Source organism: Acanthopagrus latus, chromosome 1 (assembly GCF_904848185.1).
Source record: "Acanthopagrus latus isolate v.2019 chromosome 1, fAcaLat1.1, whole genome shotgun sequence".
Lineage (NCBI taxonomy): Eukaryota > Metazoa > Chordata > Actinopteri > Spariformes > Sparidae > Acanthopagrus > Acanthopagrus latus.
The window spans coordinates 31,546,269-31,572,030 of NC_051039.1; the positions used below are offsets into that span (position 1 = coordinate 31,546,269).

Below are 25,762 nucleotides of genomic sequence, written 5' to 3' on the forward strand. Positions count from 1 at the left end.
GTGAAAACAAACTCCAGGCTGATGTTAAAATTACCCCAGAAACCAGATACTTTGTTTGGATACCCACAAACTGCCAAGAAAAACATACTTCCTCTGCAAATGTCACACACACACACACACACACACACACACACACACACACACACACACACACAGTCATTATATAAAACACCACAATGCAATGTGAAAATGGTCTGGCTTAAATGCAATATTTAACTGTTGACTTGGACTCCTAGACAGACAGAAGGTGGCGTGTTAACAGACAGACAAATTGTTTGAAGTTGAAAGAGTCTGGACATGAAGAGACACAGTGTGGTTTCAATTAGAGCTGCAGAGACACACACACTCATGTGGGGCTGAAAGGAAAAAGAGAAGAAAGTGAAAGAAAAAGATGGAGAGTGGACAGGACAAAGAGAGGGGGACTTGGAAAAAGGGCTGGTGTGCTTTTCTCACTTCACCTAATGTGAAACATACGTATGCTTCATGCGTACGTGTGTGTGTGTGTGTGTGTGTGTGTGTGTGTGTGTGTGTGTGTGTGTGTGTGTGTGTGTGTGTGTTCTTACATGGTGGGTGATTTGTAGGTGTGAAAATCTTTACAAACCGTTTCCCTTTCCAGTAATAATCTGACAGGTTGTGTTTAATGCCACTGCTCTATGCGTGCATGTGTGTGTGTGTGTGTGTGTGTGTGTGTGTGTGTGTGTGTGTGTGTGCATTGTCGAAATACTTATGATTTTTCCTTTAATTAACAGAACATCAGTCATTTTATGGCAGATCATCATATCACACATCATACAGGTTACATTCCAATGATCTATATTTAATACATGCCCACACACGGAGACACTCAGCCTTCATTGACTAACCTTCACGTAAATCCTTGGTTTAGATTTATTGTGAAGGTCGATGGCAAATACAGCATGAGTGCACATTCCATATTGAAAAGTTCATCACTCTTCAGTATTGTACCCCATCCAAACAGACAGACACACACACACGCACACAAACCCAAACACTGGGGGTTCCTCTAGCAACGAGTACTTGGAATTCATCTGGACCAGAATCTTGTCTTTCATCATACTGCCCATTCACCTGATGTGAAAAAGGAATGCGACTGAAAGAAATTATACAATGGAGATACTTCTCATTCAGGGTACATTTTGTCTACTTCAAAAATTGACTCTACATTAATTTAAAACCATAAACCTATGTTTAAGTGAACCTGTAACTGCTAATACACAACCGCTGCCTTTCGACAATACGGCTGCATCGCTGAGTCGCTGCCTCAAATCTGTAAACAAAGATGTCATTGTCCATCGGGATGTTTCACTGTAGACATTGTCATATGCCAATTCAGCAGACATCACACAACCCTTGTGGCTGTAAAAATGAAAATGAAAAGGTCAGTGGATTTACACTAAAAGATTAGGCTATTCTTAGTCTATTCATACCTTGAAAACGTCTCCCTTCACAACCTTCACTGATTTAAAACCACACTGACAAACTGCAGCTCTCAATTAAAGTCTAGGTAATGGCTAGATTCTAAAAATTGTTGTGGATGACCAATTCTGTGTAAGAATCGGGTTTAATACATACAGTGTATTTTTGGCACCGCACTTACTAAAAAACAGGAGTCCAAAATATTTGAATGTCTTCACTTGGAACAGAAACTCACTGACATCTATCTTTGTTAAGGGTGTCCCAATTTTGATTGTAAGTCGGATATTGTCAAAATAATGTCACAAAAAAGTTGCGATAAGTTCAACTTTTGGAAAAACACAGCCCAACCTCATGTTACGGTGGCAAATCACATAAGCTGGCGATCAGACTAAGACCAAAGCCACACTGGAGTGTGAAGTAATGTGTCATGTGTAATCACTCAGTTTGGCTTTGTGCACCAGATCTCTGGATACCGACAGCTGACTATAGGACAGGTATGTTTAACCAGCTGTGGCAGAGACATGACCAGAGATCATAAACAGAGTGGAATGGGTCAGTAGCAGAACATGTTCTCTCGCATGGATAAATACTACAAAGGGAAAACAAAAGACATTCCTGTGTAGTGTTAAGTTTCACTTTCACTTCGGTTCAGTCTTGTGCACTACCTTAAAACACACAGTAATGACAGCAATGACTTTACTGTTATGTTTAAACTGCAGATCAAGACACACAATCACTATTAAGTTCAGCATGCTAGTAGCAGAATAACATAGCTTTGACTGTCAGCAAACTGATCAGCAGGGGTTCCCAACACATCACACACACGGACCATGAAGTGACACTCCCACAGTGCCACACCACCCTGTGGCATTTAGTTGCACCACCCTCTGCTTGCTATGTGTGCCTACAGGAAACACAACAAAATACAGCAGGACATTTCCGCAGGATGCATAGACAGACAGACAGATATTTATGTCACCACATATTGGATGAATTTATTGAGTGTACACTGCAGTTACAACAAAGAGTCACTAGATGGCAGGTATCCTCTATGACTTCTCTTCTTATGTTAACAGTTACCATATTGACTGGTGAAACAAGTTATTGTTATTGACAATAAGGCCTCAGTGTGTGGCGCATTGCAAAGTAAGAATGGAGATTATATCACTCATGACACCATGTAGACTATCTTTTGAATTAAGAGCAAATAAATTGTATACCATATCATAAAATCAATGATCCTAGACTACACTAGTCTAAAAATGGCTTAGCCATCAGTGCTTATAGAAGAAAAACACACCATAAAAGATAGAGAATAGAATAGAATAGAATAGAATAGAATAGAATAGAATAGAATAGAACCATGATCGAATTGAGGATTTGGAGAATTGTGCCATCCCTAATCTTTATATTAACAGTAACTGATTGGTTTGCTTGCATCTGTTTTTGAAAATGATCTTCAAAGGACACAAGAGAAAAAAATACATTATGAACCACTTCCACTGTGTGTGCGTGTGTGTGTGTGTGTGTGTGTGTGTGTGTGTGTGTGTGTGTGTGCGCACGCGTGTGATGCAATGTAGTGAGTTACAGTGCTTACTCAGACAGGGCTCTCCTGATGATGCTGTGAACCTGCTTGTAGACGTCCAGTTTGGACAGACAGCTGCAATGGGTGTGATTGGCCACACTGATGGTCACTGGCTTGGTGCCTTGGGTGATCGGCACTGTTATCTCAAAGAGCTTCAAAAAAAGCAGAACAGAGAAGAGTCAGACAGAGGCAAGGTGAATCAAGGCCAGATCTAATGAGCATAGAAAAGAGCCCTGTGCACCCATGCAAATGACTGCAGAGGCAGTTATAAATGGGGGGTAAATAATAATTATAAAATACATTTTTACAGGTGGTCCTTGTTTCCTTTGATTTATGATGTTGCATTTGGTAAAATGTCAACGTGTTTACATTTGACAATAATGTCCCATATGCCAAACTGGGTAGAGATGTTGTCTTTAGGGTTCAACATGGCTGCATAAAGTTCCAGTAATCCACTGTATCCACTAATAAGTGTTACCCACAGAGCGACCCCCTTCAACTCTCACTGGTCCCTGGGTCCTTGTTTGATGCTTTAAAATGAGGACGACTAAATCATCAAGGCAGTTTGACATGCCTCATGATGCTCTTGATACGCGTTCTGCCATTTAAAACAATAGATGGGCTTCAAACCACGAGTGTCAAATGCTTTCAGTGCATCAGTGCAAAAATGCCATAGTCTAACCACAAGTACTTTTTGATGGCAATATAGCCTGTGACACACCAATCAAACATTGTTTTGCAGTAATTAAAAGTGACTGCCTACAGCAGACTGACCAAACAAATCAGTTGACTAAACTTCTACCACACTCACTTACAAACAAGACTCAAATGACTTTGAATGTCTTCACTTGAGACAGAAACTTAATCCCATTCACACTGAAGGAGAGCACTCCAACTTCTATTGTAATTTGGAGACACAACTTATAGTATTGTGTGAAAAAGTACAAAGACTCACAAAAAATATTGGACATATAGTAAGAAAATATAGAGTACACATTGGTTATTAAGAAGATGGTTTAAGGGAGACCATCTTTGTTGAGAGCTGGAAAATTATTACAGATATGGTATGATATAAATGCACCAGAGCAGCACTACAGACTGTTGGACAAGGTTGCACTGCACCACTTTTAAAGCATCAAGATAGTAATGTTGCTGTATAGCTGTGTTGATGAAGGTTCTCCGTCATCCAGGTCATGTAAATTCTGAGTGCTGTATTGTAGGTAAATGGACCTGTTTCAGTTTCGTGAAGACGTTTCACCTCTCATCCAAGAGGCTTCCTCAGCTCTAAATTACTGGAGGGGAGTTGCAGGCTTTTAAACCTTGTGTTGGACTGTCCTTACACAGTTGTTAAGGACACGTGTGAGCTCTAAGTTTCAGAGTCGTTATGGCTCCTTGTGGGTCGTTGACCCAACTGGTCTTCATGGATATTAGATATTAGGGTTAGGTGAGCCCAGGTGTGGATGCTTGTTGAGCTGTCTGAGGAGAGAACTCAGTACAGCATTGTAGGTGGTAATAATATTAGTAATGTCTTACGCCATCTCTTCTGTTCTAAGACGGTTGTTCTATTTTGACATAGATTGATTCCTTTACTCCTCTTTCACACCACCTGTCTTCTCTGGCCAAGATGTTTACATTGTTGAGTCTTGACATGAGGGGTTGGCTCTCCTGTGTTGTGCCATTCATTTATGTTTTGTCTCTCCAACGTACAAATCTGTGCAGTCCTGGCTGCATTGAACAGCATAAATGACATTACTTTGTTTATGCCCGGGTGTTTTGTCCTTAAGATGGAGATTCTGCCTTAGCATGTGGTAGGTTTAAAGTGAACCGGAATATGTTGTTTATGAAAGATCGTCCTGAGTTTCTTGGATGTTCCCACAAAGTAGAGAATGACGATATTATGTTTTTTCATCTCTTCATCTCTGTCTGCTCTGGATCTTTTTAGGGGTTTGAAAAAGCTCCAGTTTGGGTAACCACAGGCTTTAAGTGCCTGATGTGCTTCTGTTCCTTCTCCTCCCCCTCTGTTTTTGTGGGCAGGGTGTCAGCCTGGTGGTGTAGAGTGCTGACGACCCCCAGCTTATGCTCCAGTGGGTGATGATAGTCGAACAGTAAGTCTTGATTTCTGTGTGTAGATTTTCTGTACACTTCAATGTTGAGGTTTCTGTCTTCTTCAATGTGTACTGCACAGTCAAGAAGGGCAGACTGCGTCCTCTGACATTTTCCCGTGTGAACTTGATGATACTGTCAACTGCATTTGTATGTTGGGTGAATGTTTGCACTTCCCTTGTTCTGAGTTTGACCCAGGTGTTGTCCACATACCTGAACCAGTGGTACAGTTGTGCTGACAAATAATTTATGCCAATACTACAATATGAAATTAAATTAAGAAATATTGATTGGTCACCAACTGCTACTGTGTTCAGTGCAATAGGGATGATGTTTTTTTGTATGCCTACCAATCTATGATGCCAACCCAGACGTTACCATTGCTGATTCACCATGGTTCCATCAGCAAAGCTTTAATGGAATTCTTTTTCTGGATTGACAAAGAAAACAAATTCTATGGCCAACAAATTCTTAATGTCAAACATATTTTCTCTTTAAACGTGAAGGTACAATGTGATTGTACGGTGGCCCTGAAGTGCAAAACACAACGGCAAATGAGAAAACACAACGGCAAAACAGAAAACACAACAACAAAACAGAAAACTCAACAACAAAACAGAAAACACAATGAACAACATTTTGATGCAGGACATGGATATGATGATGTTTGATGTTTTATGATGTTTTACCTATTTCAGCCATAAGCGGTCATATTGACCTGCTTCTTTGTGAATTTACTTGTAAGTTAATAATTATATAGTTGTATTATATTGCCTGGTTGGCACCATGGGCAAACAAAAACGGGAGTTGCCCCTCTGTGATACAGCGAGCGGAGCTGTTGAACACTAAGGTGATGAAGTGATATAACAACACTTTTCTGGAGGAGAGCAGACGGTACCTGTTTTGTCTCTCGCTCTGCCACCCTCATTTTTAACTCTACAGAAATAAAAAAGACATCACAGAGTTCAGCAATGTCTCCTGTGACTCAATATATAAATATTTTGCCGATAACATTACATTGTTTCCCAAAATTGCAGGAGTTTGGGAGGCAATTTCCCATTAATTTTTAAGCGGACATTTTCAACAGTGACTGTACTACTGCTCCAGCATATATGCAGCCAGAGGAACTGTTCACTTGTTTTAGCGCTTTCAGCCCTCTTACTTTTCAACTTTTCTGCCTTTTCTGCAAATTCTTGACCATTCAACCTTGCTAATGCATACAAACCTCTGTTTAACAGTCTGTAGGGTCAAACAGTGTACTCCTCTGATCATTTGTTCTTTATGTAGATTGCAGCAAGTCCTTCTGATTTCAGCATACATTGTTTAATACCAGCAGGAGGAGAAGCCCAGCAAATTATAAAGGAAAAACTTCCTCAGTGGAAGGTGTTGCACGAAGAAGCCCCAAGACACATGAGACGCAGTGCGCATCTCAATAATCATGTGCCTCATTTTGAAAGAACAGCTGGACTGTCTTCTCCTTTAAGTGGACAGGCTTTCTCCACCAGAGGGCAGTGCTGCCTTGCTAATGGATACAAATCTCTGTTCAACAGTCTGTAGGGCCACACAGTGCACTCCTCTCATTATTTGTTCTTTATGTAGATTGCAGGGAGTTCTTCTGACTTCAACATACACTGTTTAATACCGGCAGGAAGAGCAGCCCACCAAATTATAAAGGAAAAACTTCCTCAATGGAAGGTGTTGCGTAGACAAGCCTGACGGCAGCATGCATTGACAGTAGCATCCCCCGACGCGTGTGGACTGCGAGGGCCCGTTCATCACTGCTTGCAGCTTTAATTATTTTTCTATTGATATCATTGTTAACCTCTACGCACCCACCCGCCCGCCGGCGGGCGATTGCAGATAACTGACTGTTTTTTACAGTGCGCAGTGACGTATCTCGCTTCAACTTTCATCATTACGGACATACTATACGTCGTTGGAAAGGGTAGAATCTCAGCAATTCATTCATCCAGTTGATTTTGCAGAAATCATGAGCACTAAACCATAAATCATTTATATTTACCAGCATGGTAAACGTGAGATACAAGAAACGCACGGCGACTCCCTACCTTTGACGCGGCCATAAAGCCGTAATATGTGTCCGATCCTCAATTATTTATATTCCAGTTGTCCGTAAGAATCCACTGATCAAAAGCATCAAAATGGTTTTTCATAAAATTATTCCAGGTTGTGAATATCGTCCTGTAAAGTCCATTTGTTTACCGTCTACCGACTTTGTTTGTCAAATAAAATCCAGACTTCGCCGGCCGTATGTTTATTTTCTCTAGTTCCTGTATTGTGTTGTTGGGTGTGCTTGTTTTCGCCACTTTGCTGGCTACAAAACAAAAGTGTCCCCATCTTTTTCCGTTCAGTTTTCACCCCAGCACAGCCCGTGAAGTACATGGAGCGCTCCTTGTTTAAAGGGCCAATCGGCTTTGTTTACTGTTATTTGCCGCCTTAGTACAGGGATAGCGTTTTGGCTATCAACATGTCAATCACTCAGGCTTCTAGCCAATTATTTTACCTTTCCAACGATGGTAGGCGTGCCCAGGTCCGTTTTGTACGAGCTGAGGAATATCGCTGCGTCTGGCAGCTAGCGGGCTAACTTTGCGCAGCAGACGCACTCGCAGCGGACATTTAAATTTTAATGGACGGCAGTTTTCACAGTTTACAATGGCGAAATCCACAAAAAACACTAAATATGTCCGAGAAGAAGACCTGGAATGGATCATGGCATCATCTGATGAAACTGTAGACAGTGAGTAGGACTCTGAGAGAGAGGAGATGTTTGCTAAGGGCCTCGACGACATCTTAGATCGGTGAGTACCGTTATCATTGATGATGTTTGATTTATTTATTTAGCCATGAGTGAAATTTGAATGAAAGTTAGTGGGAAGGGGTTCTTATGCTTACAGTGAACAGTCCAGTATACATTAGCATTTCATAAATGACGCTAAATGTTTAGGGCCCCAGGGGCTAATTAGCCTAGCTAGCTAGCCTCAACTACTCAACCAAAGCTAGGTAATCCTTGTAATTCTGTTCTATGATGTAATTCTCTTTGAGCCTCTAATTCCTTTTTATTTAGATTTTTTTTTTTTATCAAGCTTGTAAACAAATTGAATTAGATCTTTTTCACTGACCAGACACTGGGAGTATTCCCCCAATTCAGTTATTCTGTTTATGTACGGTTACTTTCCTGATGTTTTTGTGTAATATGTAATATCATATATCTGTGTTTATTTATTTCCTATGTAAATAGCACCCTATTGAATTGCATTTATATATTTTTTCATTTTTCATTATATTTGGTAACATTTGTGCATTGCATTGTGTTTTGTAGGTCACAGTCTGAAGACAGTGACGTGGATTGGGAGCCTGAAAGCGAGGCAGTCAGTCGCCCAACCCCCTCTCCTGCTGAAGGCGGTCATCAGAAGTGCCAACGATCCTCCTCTGCATCCACCAGTGCTACCTCCCCCGCTGCGCACATACAGTATTAGTATATTGAAAGATAATAAAAGCCTTGTTTGAAATTCACTTCAGTATGTCATTTTTGTATAACGCTTACTATTCTGTAGTGTCTTGTCGCATGACAATATCTCAATATGGCCACCTAGAAGTGTGTGGAAACCCCTCCGACCACCCATCAAATGAATGTGTGAAAACATTATGTTTTGAATCATGGAGGAAGGCTTTATAGTCACCAAAATGCTTCAGTAATGTTTCCAGTGTCACAGAAGTGAGAAAAAGCATTTGGCACAATTTGGCCATTTGGAGACGTTTTGGAGAGGTTTGTGGACGCCAGTGACACCACAAACTAAAAACTCCATAACTCCAATAAGGTTAGGCCTAGAAGTCTAAAATTTCATCCAGGTGTAGTTGACAAGATGTAGAAGGTATGTGGTATATTGCCATATGCCTTACCTAAAGCACATCTGAGTTATTGTTATTCAAAAATGACCTATTTTTTTCGAAGAAAAAAAAATGTTTTAGAGCCATGTTTGAACTGATGTCATTTAGGTTGTGTGTATGGTACATGCTGGGTAAGCACACATACATCCATCTGGGACTTGTAGTTGTTGTGTTATAAGCTTTTCCATTTGGGTATGCTAATTAGGCGAAAATTACCAACAAAGGTGGGTGCGAAGGGGTTAAAATAAAATGTTTCATGATCAAATAAGTTACTTTTAATTTTAAGAGTTTTCTCTAGTCAAATCTTGAGTAAATATATGCAATAATTACAGTTTACTATGTGCGACGATATGAATATTAATAAATGTATAATTAAACTTGTTAAATGTACATTTTGGTGTTATTTCATTTTTGAAAAAAATTATGACACAATGAATTCATTCATAACTCAGTTGGGTATTTACATGAGAGATTATAGAGTTTAAAATCTAGCGGTCAAAATGACCCCTTACGGCTGTTCTAGTCGTGTTGGAATTCTGGCTCTTCTAGTGCTAGCGCAGTACCATTATAATTACTGTGTGTGTGTGTGTGTGTGTGTGTGTGTGTGTGTGGTGTGAGAGAGAGAGAAATAATCCTCATCAACAAGATGCATTTTGCTTATGGAAAGACATAAATATTGAAATGCCACAAAACAATACTGAGAGTGAGAGAGAGCGAGAGAGAGAGAGAGAGAGAGAGAGAGGTGATAGCGGAGCCAAGAGTCAGCAACTGGATGTTGCACCCACAGTCAGCATTATTAGTAGGTGTATAGGCAAACAAACAAACAAACAACCACAACGACCATTATTCATTGTATTATTACATTTGCGGGAAGTTATTACTGTAAAGATTTTCTCTTCCCCACAAACCTAACAAATACCTGCAAACGTAATAGTTAGTACATTTGTGGGAAATCGTGCGTTACGTTTGTCGTAGGCAGTGGCTCTTACATTTGTGGAAAATATGTTACATTTGTGGGTTTACATTAAATGCTGCATACTTTTATTTCGTTTGTTGTTTATTACACTTGCGGACATTATTACATTGGCGGGCGTTACACACGTGTTCACCGTATGCGGACTCATGTTTACGTTGTGAATTATCAACAGCATATCCAGTATCATGTCATATCCACGTCCTGCATCAGAACGTTCTTTAATAGCAGCACGTACATGGTCACTAGCGGCACTCTTGTTTTTGAAAACATGTAAACCATGTCCGGTTTAAAGAGCAGACCAGTCCAATCAGCGATGATTCATGTCGGCTGAGGGTACCTACCTTTTCTGTTTTGTTAATGCATTGTGTTTTCTGATTTGTTGTTGTGTTTTGTTGTTGCGTTTTCTGATTTGCCATTGTGTTTTGCACATCAGGGTCACCGTATGATTGGCACTTCCAATTCTAATTTTAAACCCATCCCTCTTGTTATAGGAGGACAACTTTATCAAAGCCCAATTACATTTAGTTATTACACGGCTCTTCTCAATGCTTCACTTCACTTGAATGGGCTTTCCCAACGTTCGATGGTCAATTATTTTCGTATAATTGGCCGTTGCTAAGCATATTTGAGAGTCATCGAGGAAAGTGGCCTTTTTGCCTCTGATTCACATATTTTGTAGCACTCTGTACTCTTAAATCTTTGCTCCACAAGTAGTCTGGTCACTTGTTACCCCAACATATTTGGTCGCTTAGTGACGTAAGCTGATCTGTAGCCTACTTCATATCAGACAAAACGTACACCTAGGCCACTAGTATGGTTGAGTTTCACATTAACTTCAATATCTTTGGAAAATACACTGATTTCAACTCTTGGCAAAAGGCTGAGTTGTCGTCACTGGTTGAGAAAAGAAAAAGAGAGGAAAGCGGCAAAGAGAAAGAAGCGAAACAGCACAAAGTTTTAAGTCAGTAACTATTTTACAACTGATTGCATGCTGTTTTTTTTCCAGCAGGGCTACCAGTGTGTGGGTGGTGGTGAATGTGAAAGGAGGATGGAAAATTTGGTGGTGGGGCAAAATGTAGGTTTCTTTGTAATCTGTAAAGTAATCTGTAACAATGCAATTTCGTAAACAGCACTATAAAAATAAATCTTGACTGATTAATTGATGCTATATTATTGTGTACTACTTTCTCGTGCTTTGGAAAGTCATGTGTGCCTGCCTGGGTTCCCTGCCAGCACCCTCAGATTAGCTGTTGTCGGAGGCTTTGGCCCCAGGAAGTAAACAGTGGCCGGCGGCACTAACCTGAACATACGGGTATTGGAGTGCCCTATTACTAACGTGTCGTGTTTAATCCTGTCGGGGTGGGGGAGATTCGCGTGCCAACAGGACTAACAGTAGGGCTAGCAAAGGTTGAAAGTTGAAACCCGCTTCACAACCGGAATGTAGCCTACCCTTGTGAGGCTTCCCATGCCGCCAAGCGAGACAGAGACAAACTCCGCAGCAGCGCCGATGGGACTATGCTACTACTAGCAGTTGCTGACAGGCATGTTAACAACTAACAAGTCTGTGGCTAAAACTATCTGGAGTGCCTGTGGTATCTAATGTGATGCTAACCGAGAGAAGCTGCTACTGACTGTATGCACAGCGCAAGAGACAGAGAGACACGGCTCTGTTGCCAGAAGAGCTGTAGACTGTAATTTCTCTGAGCAGCATTTATGGGAATAAATTACAACATGATATATTTGAATAAACTTTTCTTTTTTTTGTTTGATTTTCGGAATGAAGGGGGGTCAGTTTGATGAGGCAAATTTGGGGGGGCATTGCCCCCACGTACCCATGCCTAGAACTGGGCCAGTTTCACAATATATTTTATGATAATGTATAGTGATTAATTATTCTAAGCAACCGTCATCATATGCATTGAAATGTATAACTAATGGAAAAAATACATGCACATACGGACCTTTTTCAATGTTGCCCTTCTAAACAGGAATGGTCCGACTGCGAGGCACAGTGAGGGTAAACAGTAGTGCTCTGGAGTTACGTTAAGGTGAAGATGGCCAGAATAGAAATTGCAGTTCATGACTTCATCCACGGATGTCAAGATGAGCAACTGGAAAGCCACTGAGATGCGGGAGATGCTAGCTCTTCTCGGTCTCTGTAGCTGTCAGCTGCTTGTTGTTGTAGCGGCAAGCTACTAACGGTCGCTAGTTTCAAATTAAAAGCCCCCCTCCAGGAACTCAGTTCTAAACTCTAATGGTGTGCAATGTAAAGCTCTTATTTTGAAGACAAATTTGACCTGCTTCCTGTTAGCTGTCTGTTTGCTTGAGGCAGCTAACGCGAGGCGCTACGCTGCACAATTCTTTTAATAGCGGGGGTTTAACATAGCGTGTGTTTGACTGAAGAGGCGAGAATATTGGCCACGGGTCTATAATTAAGTAAATCTCTCAAGTGTCACCACATTTCTTCCAATGCATATGTTGTACGTCACTCTTCACGCCCAACTTCGTGCTTCACGTCACATCACATGTTTATGCCTACGCCAGTGGTGGCTTTTATTGTTTTTGGTTGTTTTGTTTATTTATTTTGGATATTTAAAATGTCTTCTTCACATTCCAATTCCAATGTTAAAGATTCTTTAAAAATAAAAGTTTATTGATCTTTGAAAGGTTGTATTTGCATTATTATGCCATTATCATTATATAGTTGAAAAATGGTCTCAAACAACAATATTATTGTTTATCGCAATAATTTCTGATAATTTATCATCTAGCAAAATGTGTTATCGTGACAGGCCTAACTGTGATAGGGTTAGACTCTGCTGCTGTGATGAGATCTATTACCGGTATCTGTTCTGAAAAGTTCAATCACTTGGCATGGACATCCTTCGCCAGTTGGGGTGAATATTTAGAATCTAAACAAATATCTACAAACATTCTCCAACATAGACAGTCGGACATGGCACGCCAAACAAACATCTGTTTGTTGGTTGTTTGATTGGTGAGCAAAAGAAACTACCAACAGAATTAAACTCGACTCTGACTTGGGCGATACCTTACGTTCCACAGTGATAGATCCTACATGTCAAAGTATCCTTGAACAATATACTGAAGTTTTTCTGATGAACAGGGTGGCACCTTGCATGGCAGCCTCTGCCATCAGTGTGTGAATGTGACAAGGTTGTTGTTGAGGGCCTGTGCCACTGCAGTGAGCAGCCTGTATACATGGGATGCCTGCTCTACCAACTGAGGTAACGGGTGCCCTGGGATGACTTATTTTTGTTGGCAAACCCTGAAGTTAGCATTGCCTTGGTTCCTTCTACAGAAAGTCAATGGGATTTTTATGTGATTTTGGAATATTGTACGAAACAAACTCTATGGTTAAAACAAGTTTATGATACTTACATACATTTTGTTTAGCAATTTAATCTTAACAGTTGAACACCTCTTTCATGAATTTTGAAGCATGAATGACAATGCTAATGTTAGGCTATTAACAGGCTTCATCATCACATGAGTTAAACATCACCACCACTAAGCATCTTACTACACAAACATTATACAGGTGTTCTATAAACTGATCAATGTACACGTTGTAAAGTTAGAGTTGGAATAGTTTATCACTTAAGTGGGCTTGTATAGACGGACTAGTGAGTATATGAGTCTCTGTGTTCACTGTAATGACATTTACTGTCCCTGACAACCTCTGTAGTCTCATCAAGACACTTCTTTTGCCGCTACCGTTTTTTGTACATTATATGGGCTCTTTGTCTTTCAGCTTATATTACAATTCGTCTGCTCTCTAGTGGCCACAAATTTACTGATAACCTTCTACTCTTTACAATTTTTACCGCATGTGTCGAAAGTGAGTATATTCTAAATTCACTTCACAAGAGTGGCATTGCTCACCTCATGTGGCCTAGCCTTCAGATTCAGTCACTAAAGTTCACAAGAAGCCAATATCTCCCTCAAGCACCTTTCAGCTTGGAGTTCAACATGAAGCTTGAAAACACTGCATTCTTTAGAGAGAATGTGAAGGATTGCCACTTGAAGAACAAAAAGAGTATCAAGTAGCTGGCCTTCGGTTTTCACATGGTACTCATGAAGATACTTACACTAGACTATTGCACAGAAGCCCTGAGAGCCACCTCATTCTTTCAGTCACAGAGATGAACAGCATGAATAGAAATTAATTAGTTTGAATGACGCCTTTTCAAGATCTTAAAACAGCTTAAACTGTTTCTCTGCCTATAGTCCTAATTGGGATATTATTTAAGCTGACCACAGTCTTTATGTCCTGATAAATGGTCACCATGGTTACAGAACACAAGCAGAGAGCTCTTTGAGATCAATGTGACTACTATTGTGCTCACCTGCACACATTTCTTAAATTTGTATTGATTTCTTGTAAAAATCTTAAATCTTATACAGTTTCAAAAAATAAAATGAAGGCCCTGATATTACAATAGACTATCTCCCAGCACAGGATAGAACCCCTCCATACTGCTCCAGTGTCTCTTAAACAAAACACAAACTGCAGTATTGCTGTTGTTTTGTCCTCTACAGCCCAGCACAGGTGAGGAAACAATTGCAAACCTAAGCTTAAGTGAAATATTATGGAAACCGGTTGATCCTTGAGGAGTCATTAGCCTGTTGTAGCAACAAATTGTAATAACATACTGCATGGCACAGGAATAAGGGGTTGATTACAAAACTTTCCAGTGACATCATGGTACATTTTTAGTTTAGTTTTAGTTTAGTTCCAAAAAAATGGCATGGATGGATGGATGGATGGACGTGTTCACCATGTGATGTATCCGTGAAACAATGTCCATCATCTGCATTCTGTCATTGTGGAAAATGGTCCATCTGCTTGGTGCATGATCTGGGATTTTGAGGTGGAGCTAGGTCTCTGTAAAGATGTGGCCACAACAGTCTCTGATTTCCTGTTGCTGGGTCAGTCCCAATTCATATTGCCACCAGATATTATTCAGGAGTGGGCTGGGTAGTGGAGGAGTCTTAGGTCAAAGCGGGGTTAGCTTAGCTCTTAGACCTGCTTTTTTCCTCTCTTTCTACAGCAGATGCACCAAAAGCTCTTGGTCACATTGGTTTATTTGTTGGTTTTGTTACCTTCCTAGTCAGATTTGTTATTATGTAATGTTTAAAGTTGAAATGTAAGCTTAGGGTCCTAAAAGTGCCCAAAATGGAAAGCTCACTGAAATTCAAGTTTTGGTCTGATAAAAGAAATGGTTGGAAAACTATCAAAAACATAAGGATTTATAATTTAGGGGTCATTAATATACTGAGCCAATTTATTTGCCATCTGGCCATTAGTGGTTCATATAACTTGCCATGGACAGCGCCATTGGAAAGAAGAGCAGCTTTTATGGCATAAGTGAGACATTGAAGGTAACATGCATGACATTGCAGGTGCTGAACTAGATATTTAAACAGAAAACCACCAAACAGACATAAGGGCTTAAAAACACTTAGCGTCAGTCAAATACTAAATTACATAGTTTAGCATAACGTTTTGCTAACTGTTGAAACCTCTCAACACCTGCCAGCTGCTTAAAGACACTGCCAAAACTAATCAGCAAAATGAAACGTTGTATTGGGAAAGACGAAACAAAACACAGACTGTTGGTAGAGCCAGCCACATTTGACTCCTCACCTTCAATACGTCAACTTTGACACAAATTGTTTGCAAATTATTAGAATTCAGAACTGTTGAGTGTCTATCTAGTCTGGCACACAAAACGATTTATGATGCAGCCTATGTTAATCTCCAAACTCTGGCCAGAGGTCCAAGACTGCAGCCAGCAAAAGCAGTTAGGAAAAGGTAGTGGAGTAAAGTAATGTCTCTAATGACTGTGGCTCAGCACCCTGTCTTGTCAACACTGCCAGTAAAAAAACTCTGCACTTCAACATCATTCTCCCTTCTTCTGACCTCAGCTAAAGGGTGACATCCTTTCTGAAGATTATCTGATTCTGCAGTCCAAGAACCACTGAAACACTGTTGCCCAATATTGAAAATATATGTGTAGACAATACATCAGTACAAATGCTACTTCACTCCTCAACAACGATCTTAGTGAAGCGGTGTAAGCATCTACCTGATACACTTTATTTATTTTCATTTTTATAACAGACTCAGCTAAAATACATGATGAAATCAACATGGTAGTCACATTACTGACCTGCTCTACGGTTGCTGCTTTACAGTTTTCTAGTGTTAGCATGAACATTATGTAAAGTCATAGCAAGTGCGCATGGTCTAGTGATGCATGTATACTCACACTCACACATATGACTGTACACACAAACATGCTTTTGCACATGCAGGTCTACAAAAACACATACACAGCCAAACATTCAGCCACATGCAGGCCATAGCACACTTCCTGCTCTGACTGAAGCAGATCATGGAACAAAAGAGCTATCAGCCCAGACTGTCACTGCCAGTTCATTAAGCTAACCCTGATAGGAAATGAATAAAGCAGCTGAGCTGAAACAATAGGCTGTAACACACTATACACCAGTCCATTAATAACAGCTCCCTGGAAATGAACTTACCAGATGAAAGAATTCACCCTCTGTTTAAGTTGCAGCTGAGTGGTGACAGAGGGGAACATCAATAAGACATTATATCACATGGAGCTGGTAGCTGACATGACTGTGTGGTGTAACTGTAAAAATATAATATTACCATAATTCAAAGAAAGCTCTTAAAAAACAAAGGTTAGCATAACACCAGAGGAACAGACAACTGCTGCTCTTTGCTCGGTATCCTTGGCTGTCATGTCTAGCTGCAGTTAGCTAGTTTGCTTTGTTAGCCGTGATGCTTAGTGTCCCTATTAGTGAATAAGAAAGAAACTTGAATCCAGAATGTGTATGGTCATAGCTTGATTCACTTTTTCGTTAGTTTTAAAAATGATCACATTTGACATGACATTTTTTTGCGTACTTTTAAGAGTGCTGTGGCTTTCTGCTGCCTCAAGATAGCATTCTGTCATCAGAGTGTCTGACCACGCCTCACTTTAAGACCAACCCGTCCAGAGCACACAGGTGTGAGCAGGTACATTTGTTTTTTACGCATCATGGGCACTGGGCGTGAAAATGACAACTGTGTAGGTCTGAAACAAGTAGTGACACGTGATCAAACCACAAACCTTCTGATAGTTGAAAGAAAATTTAAGAAAAAACAAATTTGTAAACTTGTTTAAAGGGGATGAAAGTCCAGAGTGTTTTTTGCCATGCTTACAATGTATCATAATTGTATTACATGTATGGAATCCCACCCTGTATTCAAGTGTGCCACAGGTGCACCTTGGGAGTGTCAAGTGAGCTTAGCCATGAAATGTCATGGAATGATCATGAATTCATCAACTTAAATTGTTTCTGTTACGTTATCATGCACATAGCTGTTTTTGAAAGGACTCTTTAATGTTATAGAGGAATGTCCTCACTGTGTAGTGATATTTTGCACTCAGCTCTTCAGCCAGCTGCAGGAATACGTCATACTGGGTGATCTTCTCCCTCAGAGAATGTTTATATAAAACATGATATGCACTGATAACTTCAACATCCAAAGATTTCTGAAAAACACTGCGCCGGGTCAACAGCAAGCAGCAGCAGCAGCAGCACTTACTGTACAGCAGAGTAAACACAGTATCTCATCCAAGATATTAACACCAAACTAATGCCCACATGTCTCAGCTATTCTATGTGAGACATCATCAGCTTCTGTTTAGGAGTTTATGCTCAACTGAGTGATGGTTTTCACAACAGTGGTGTTAAATCATGAAGCAAATCTTTGTTTATGTGCCCTGGGTGGCAAGTCTCTCATGCTTTGCCCATTGCGCTGAAAAGGACACCATCTTAATTTTTTTTTTTTTTTTTGGAATTTTGTAAATATATTTCTTACTTTGGACACTGGGTTTACACATAAGTCAGATGACTTGGATCTAAAGCATTTGAACTGGGAATCAACCCAACAACACTTTCTCATAAAGTTTTGCTGCCTAGACAACAAGTTGCTTGTGCTTATTAACCGGCTAATTTATTTTCCAGTATTGTATTCACTAACCATGAGTGCCTGCCTGAATATGAGTTGGAAAAAATAAATCTTTAATGCATAACAGAGTATGGACATCACTTAGTGGTTTGAATATGTTCCAAACATTACCACACATTTAACTATTCCTGGCCTCTTTGGATATCTGTTTGACAGATTAAAGGTAATGACATACACAAGTGCATTCATGACCCATAATTTGGAAATCCAGAATAAAAAAAATGTTTGCGGTTCATGGGAGGGGCTATCATTTCAAATGGATGTTCATCATAGAAATATGTTGTTACAGTCTGCCCTGTCCCTTATTCTTGTCCTACACTTCTTTTACAATGCAAATTTAAATTGTTGTTTGCTAAATTTGTGCATAAGTTTTTGAAATTTACAAAGTTATATGTAACTATTTATATTATATGTAGGCAATGCCTCAGGCTCAGGCCTCCCTCAGCTCTTTCCTGCCTGCTCAACATTCAGCAGTCTCCTCCTCGTTTTGACTCACAAAACAAAAAAACGACTCCACTACACACTGAACACACTACACCAAACACTGTATAACACACTAACTATACACTCCAAACACGCTAAATATCACAAATCTCTCAAATCTCAAAACTCGCTGTCGCTTCTTCTTCTTCTTCTTATAGGATTTCGGCAGTGTAGACGCTGTTGAGCATATTACTGCCCTCCACAGGTCAGAACTCGCTGTCTCTGTCACTGTCACTGCTGCTGTCAATCTTCTGCTGTTGCCCCTTCCACAACTTCCCCTGTTCCCCAGCAACCAAATCACATGATTGTCCATATAATTTTGTGATTGGTTGGTGTGGTGCCTTTTTCCACCAATAGGAACATGTTTTCTTGCTTGCAAACACTTCCTGCTTGCGGACAATTTTGTGAAAAAAGCCAGTTTTTACCATTTCTTCCTGCACCAGACACACAGCAAACGTGACAGTAGTGTTCGCAAAAAAGCATGGCAGACATTATTTACCGTAAGTCCGGTTTTGGACGTGCTGTCCTGGAGGTGGGCCATGGGGCTGGGCTAGCAGCTAGCTACACACGAACATCCACAGATTCCCATTCCAGTGTGTTGTCCTTGCGTATCCAGTTCTCCTCATACCCGAACAGACTTGGTCCGGACTCGTTTGGTTTCATTAACCTACAACAGTCAGTTTAGATGCCCAGAACAGGACCGAACCACCGGTAAAAAAAAAATGGTTCAGCTTGCGCCTCTGCAGGTATAAATCTGCTTGTTTCTTAAGGTATGTCATGGAAGCGAGCTCTGCAGTGATTGGCTCTGGTGCAAACGTGGCCATGGTGGCTACGGCTGACAATGCTAGCAGAATTTGTAAAGCATTTATGAAATAATTTATTAACAGTATCATTGTCCAAACAAATCCGACATTGCACACCCTTAAACCAAGCAGCAGCCATGTTGAAAACCTCAGGTCAGTCTGATCTTGATCTGCAGAGATATCTACGACACACACACACAGACACACACACACAGATTCCTTGCTTTTATAGAGAGATAAAATGTAAAAAATGAATAAATAAATAAATAATAATAATAATAATAATAATAATAATAATAATCAAATGTTCTCAAAACATTTGCTTATTTTTTTTTTACTTTCATTTTGCCAGGAACAGTGCCATCCTGCTTTTTCACAAAACTAAACCCACTTGCTTTGTACTGATCAGTCAAGCAGATCCACTGTGTAGAGTGTCCTCAATGGTTTTCTTGTTACATAGCCAGTATATTCAAATCTCAAAATTAAATACTATGTGACTTATCGTTACAGTGACACATAAAGCAACTTCAAGGGCCAGTTCAAACAAGCTCAGTCAATCATAATCATCAGTGAGTTATGGTCACATATTGAACAGGGCAGCAGGAAGAGCCACTCACTGAGAGGGAAAACTCAGCTTGACCACAGACACACACACACGCGCACACACGCGCGCACACACACACAAACACACACACACACACACAAACACACACACACATGAACACACGCACACACACACACACACACAGTAGTCCTCTGGTCAGACCAATTAATAATCACCGCATGCCAGCAAGTCATTCTCTTTAACCATAATTGTACTCTGGAGACCAGTAGACACACATGCAGTGTTGGGCAAGTTATGTTCAAAATGCAATATATTACACATTACTGGTTACCTTCATGTTAAAGCTATACATTACATTACAATATTAATGTCTGTGTAGAGTAATATATTACTTATTACACTACTTTTTAGTTACTTTCCACAAAATGCGCAAATAACCTCTATAGAACAATTAAATAGCCACGCTCATTTAAATTAAAAAAAAAAACAGGGACAAGCAGCCAGGCAAAGAATCAGTCTGATATATTATGAGATACGAATAAATGTATTGTAGGCTTATTCATATGAAATAAAATACACCCATACCTCCTATAATGTAGCCTATAACGACATGACAAGACAAAAATCCCTTTTACTATGCCTTTTCATTTTAAAGAATGTCAATTAAAGCGAGCTTGGAGAATCAGGCTTCATCATTAGACCTACAAAATACAGCTAATTTCAGTCACAGAGAGACTGAACAAAGAATTCATGGTCATGCTGGTGTGGATGGATACTTAAAAAACAATAGACGCTTCACTTCAGTCGGTAACGCAAATTGCAACGTGTCACATGGCATAACTAATATATTACTAAAATATGATTAGTAGTTCGTTATATCACTATGTTAGCACTAAAAGTAATACATTACTGTGCAGCGTTACTTTTGTAACACATTACCCTCAACCCTGCACACACACATATTAGTGAAAGATGTGTGTGAATTTAAACAGCTGTTCATCCTAGTCAGTGCCCTTACATGCACTGATGTCACCAGTTCACTCTGAGAAACCAGGTAACAGATAACCAGAGAGTGTCAGACAGGAGGACATGCAGACAGACAGAACATGGTCTCACATGTATATGTGTCTGTTTTTACAAGACAGTGAGAGTCGTGGTCAGTTCAGTGTGTCAGTGATGTCTAGAGGCTAATTTGTGTTCTATAGAAATGTCATTTTAAATATGCAGATGTATGACTCGTTTATATGACAGCTAAGACATTAGCTTATTGGGAAGAGAGTAGGTAGGTAGTTACTTCAGTACATTTAAACACACTGATGGTGGCAGCAAACACATACATAAGATTCCCATGAAAATGCAGAACAGATGGTTGTCATTACCAGAGGACTAATATAAACTACATATATGGTCAAAATTTCCATTTGTCCAACTCTTAACCATAAATGATAGTAGGGGTGTTGCACTACATGTATTTGTCCTGAAACATCACAGATGTTACAGTTCAGTGCATGCAGTCATATGAAAAATATGTGTGACTGTCACACTATGGCCAGAGCATATGTCAGTGGGGTGAGTGTTACCATTCTGATCCACAATTCAACCAAGTAGGGGCAGTAATGCACCAAAAAGCTATTCCAGCCACTATTAAACAACAAGAAGAAACAAAAAGAAAAAAAGATAAAAACATACATGCATACATGGCTGCCATCTTGCAGGCCATCCCAGTGCTCTGAGTAGTCTTTTGGCAGCTGACATGCCCTCTTAGTTACTGATTGGATGCTGCAGCGTCACAACATGACCAGAGGTACATACCAGAGTGAAGACAGATAATAGATTAAACTCGAGTGTGTCACCATCATGTTGTATATTTAGTTTGTTTTCTGGTTCACCAGCCAGTTAAAATGTGTCAGCCTGACTGGAGGAGAGCAAAAGAACCACAAACAACTTTCTTCATTCACCGGAAACATTTTTCTTCCCATGGTCTGTTTTAAACACATGAGGCTGACCATACCTGAGCGTCATATGTTATATAATTTCAGTTTCCCGGAAACATTTAGTCAAAACATAGCTTCCAGTGTCCAGATGACACCATAATCACATTCTGGGTTATTAATTGATGATCTCACATTCAGAATATCACTGAATACAGAGGCAATAATAAATAAAGGTGCACTTTGAACTTTCCGGTTGTAGGTTCATAAAAAAATATCAAGAAGAAGTTTAATGTGTAAAAGAGAAGCTTTGTTTACATTAAATGGATAATCAAGATATCAGCAAGAGCGTCATTTCTGACATATCCTATGAGTGATAAAACTGCGAGAATGAAACAGGAACTGATTTCAAACCACAAAACTATAGATGTAAGAGTTTCTCCAGATGTTTGCCTTTGAAAAAAATAAAGCAATCATCGAACAGAACTGTTTGTTGTCTGCTTCATAGATATTTGAAGAGGTATAAAGGAAAGGATTGGTTAAAATGTAGGACACAGAGAGCAGCTAAATCGGACTAAAAGTTTTTTATGTAGGAGTCTTTTCTTAAAAGTAATTCACAAAGCCGCTGAGACCTACTTTTAGTTATGAAAACACTGAACTCCTAAACTAGAAGTAACTCTCTGTTGTTATAGATAACGTCATTTTATAAGGACGCACTTAGAAGCGCTGACAATGGTGATTGGTTGTTGAGTGACAGGGCAGCTCACTGAAAAGTCATTTAGGCTATGCAATGCATGAAGTGAAAATAAGGAAGTTGCCTACAAGCCCATGACAAAAAGATATTGGATGAAGAATTGTATTTATGAGGAGAACTAAGTGCCCCCCCCCCCCAACAAAAACGCTTTGGACAAAAATGACAAATTAGAAGATTGCAATGAAAAACGTGAATTGCCAATAAAAGCGGTATTTGCTCGAAAAGCTGCATCAAACCACTCTCCATTAAAATTCGGGAATCGTGTGTTGATCCAGGCCACAACAACATCCAGTATATTGTTACATGCGTCAAAGACAATTTGCGCATAGATGGAATGCAACTTTTTCCGATTGACAAAAGCATGGGACTACTATAACCTGGGGACATCCAGTAATTTGTAATAATTGCGGCAGTCGCCTGTGATCTTAATCCCGTGCGAATCTGCCATGTCTATAATTTGTAAAGTAAAAATTCCACCGCAAATTACCTACCTTATTTCACCAAACACAGAGGTCATTTGATAATATTAGTCCCATGCCAATTGTCATCTCTGTGATTTGGGGTCGTTTTTGTTTTTCTTAAGGTTTTTTGTGTTTTCCACACCTTTTTCTGCCTTTTTCCTGGTCGAGAATAATGGAGGCTGCGTTGGGAATTATAAATCAAAGTTTTGACAGCATTTTGGGTGCAAATTCAGGAGGCTCATCAGAAGAGCGAAATCTCGAAAGATGATTAGATGGATTACATGCATGGCAGCATTCGGTAAGGAATATTTTTCCATCTTTCAACAGGCTCATATTAAAAATATCCATATCTAACCGTTGTGCTGCTCAACCAAGGGCTCCAGTGCTATCGACCCGGGGGATAATGTCAGTAAAGTCGATTTAAAACACAGACTTCACTTATCACGAAACACAGACGTGGTGGGATGACTTCTAAATCACTTGAGGTCTCCAGGTAATAATAGTCCTTTGCGAAGATCTGCATTTCACTGCAGCCAAATACCGGAGTGTTGCCAAACATTTTAACTCCGGTGTTATTGGATTGTTTCGGTTGGTTGGGGACGTTGTTGCGTCCCTCACCAAGTCAACCATAACTTCAGTCCCTTTGCAGTCCATCCGACATCGTTTTAATAATTCCCTGTCATTTAGCGTCTCCAAATCACTCGGCTGTGACTTGGTCTTAGCGAGTTAGGAGTCCTCTGGACTACTTCTAAGGTCTCCCAGACTTAGGTGCTATTTTTAGGCCTAAAATATTTTGTGAATAACGCTTATTTTTCAAAAATTACGAGTCCTAAAGTTACGACTGACTAATTCGCCTGTTAGGAGCTACTTTTAGCCTTAAGATTCTTTGTGAATACGGGCCTTGATCTTTATTTCAAGCCATCTGAGAATCAAGTTCATCACAGCCTAATTTCCAAGTGTAGGTCTAAGCTATATTCACTATTACTTCTTCAATCAATTAAATGTTTGAACTGATTACACTTAAACTGCAGGCATACGTTTGATGTTTCAGTTCATTTGACACAGGTAGGCCTATATCCATGGACACTGCAGGAAATGTGTGGATCGGGCAGTCCAGGTCATAAAACTAAACATTACGATTATTATCAGATGGGCTGCTGGCGAGTGAAATAATACATGTCATTAATGAGGAAAACATCACATTACCTGCATTGAAAGGAATGACACACGTGCATCTCTCAGTTAACAGAGCTGTGTGCAATCAAGCACGCTGCACATCAGTTTAACTATATTGATTACTTAAATTTCTCCACAAGTTTTAGTTCTGTGTTATAATTTAAATATATACAAATAATGGCATTCTTGGCATAAAATGATCTGTCATCTTTACAGCTGCTGAAGCCGACTGACAGCTGATAAGAAATCAGCAGACATGGACGTCGCCTCACATGATGCTGCAGTGGAAAGGACCTCTCATTTGTTTTAAAACAGATTTCCCCAGTCCTCTTCCCTCCAGTGGTTTCCTCCAAGAAGGCAAGTGAGGGAATTGTGGAACCAATTTAGGTGAAATGAGAATAACCCACTGTGTACATTACATTTCCCTTATTTGTCATTTCCTCACTCCTCAGAACATCACTGGTACCATCTACAGACGTGACGTGACGTGAGACAGAGGCCAAATATACAAAAAGACAACACCCACCTAGACACAGTGTAAAATAAAAATCCTTTGTCATAGAATGACCCTCGAACCTCAAAGTTAAACACATGTGGACATAGTCATGTCATGACTTCAGGCAGAATGTGGTTTGCACTGCATTCACTGCAGGGTTTAACACAATGATGCATCCAAATGTCCAACAATGAAATTTGGGACTAAACTTGCTGAGTGGTGTGCTGGGCAAGGCATGCGACTTTGCTCACTGCAGCAAAAAATGCAATGTTGTGGTACAAACCTTTGGAAACAAAGGATTTCAGACTGTGGTGGTGCTGATGTCACATTTCGGTATTTAACAACCCTTTAGTGACTAAGAAAGAGTTAATCCAAAACAAATGGCTCCAATGTGAGAACAGGAGTAAAATGATATCCCCTTTCTATAAGTTCATTATATGTAATACATATTATATACACTTATAATACACCTCATAAAATAAACTATGTATGCAATATATAAAAAAATAACATGAGGAGAAATGGAATATGCTTACAGTTTTGCTGAGGTAACCTGTGGAGATATTTCTGCATTGTTTGTCTTCAGAGTGGCAGCACCCTCCACATCTGTAGACCGACACACATGGTGGTTTATAGAAGATGTTGGTAGGAGCCCCGAATTCCCTGCCCACATCGACACACACTTCCCTGGGCATGCACTGAGTCTTCCTCCATTCCACCTCTATACCTGCATACACACAGGAAGTAAGACCAACACCACAGCTGTGAACAGATCTTTTTTCTCAGCCGCTATACACATGTTTGGCAATGCATAAAGGCAAAGGGGCAAACATATATGATGTATAAATGTTATCAATGTTCAATGTTCAGATGTGATCTACCATGACTGATGACAGTATAGTGTGCTAAATTGATTCATATACCTTTTCATGTACTGCCCGCATGTATTTGTATGCACAAATATAGCAAACTACACCCTCTGAGCACACTCGGTACAGAAAATATGGTT

The 25,762-nt window shown here is 39.9% G+C and overlaps 1 protein-coding gene across 2 annotated transcripts in view; it reads right to left on the reverse strand.

Moving 5' to 3' along the window:
• Positions 1 to 25,762, reverse strand: part of vegfc (vascular endothelial growth factor c) — a 64,899-nt gene that overhangs the window by 15,402 nt on the left and 23,735 nt on the right. For both annotated transcript variants that reach the window (XM_037115337.1, XM_037115346.1), the window contains exons 3-4: positions 25,290 to 25,480; positions 3,035 to 3,174 (exon numbers count right to left, since the gene is read on the reverse strand). In XM_037115337.1, the coding sequence (XP_036971232.1) occupies positions 3,035 to 3,174; positions 25,290 to 25,480 (331 nt within the window). The remainder of the gene's footprint in view (positions 1 to 3,034; positions 3,175 to 25,289; positions 25,481 to 25,762) is intronic.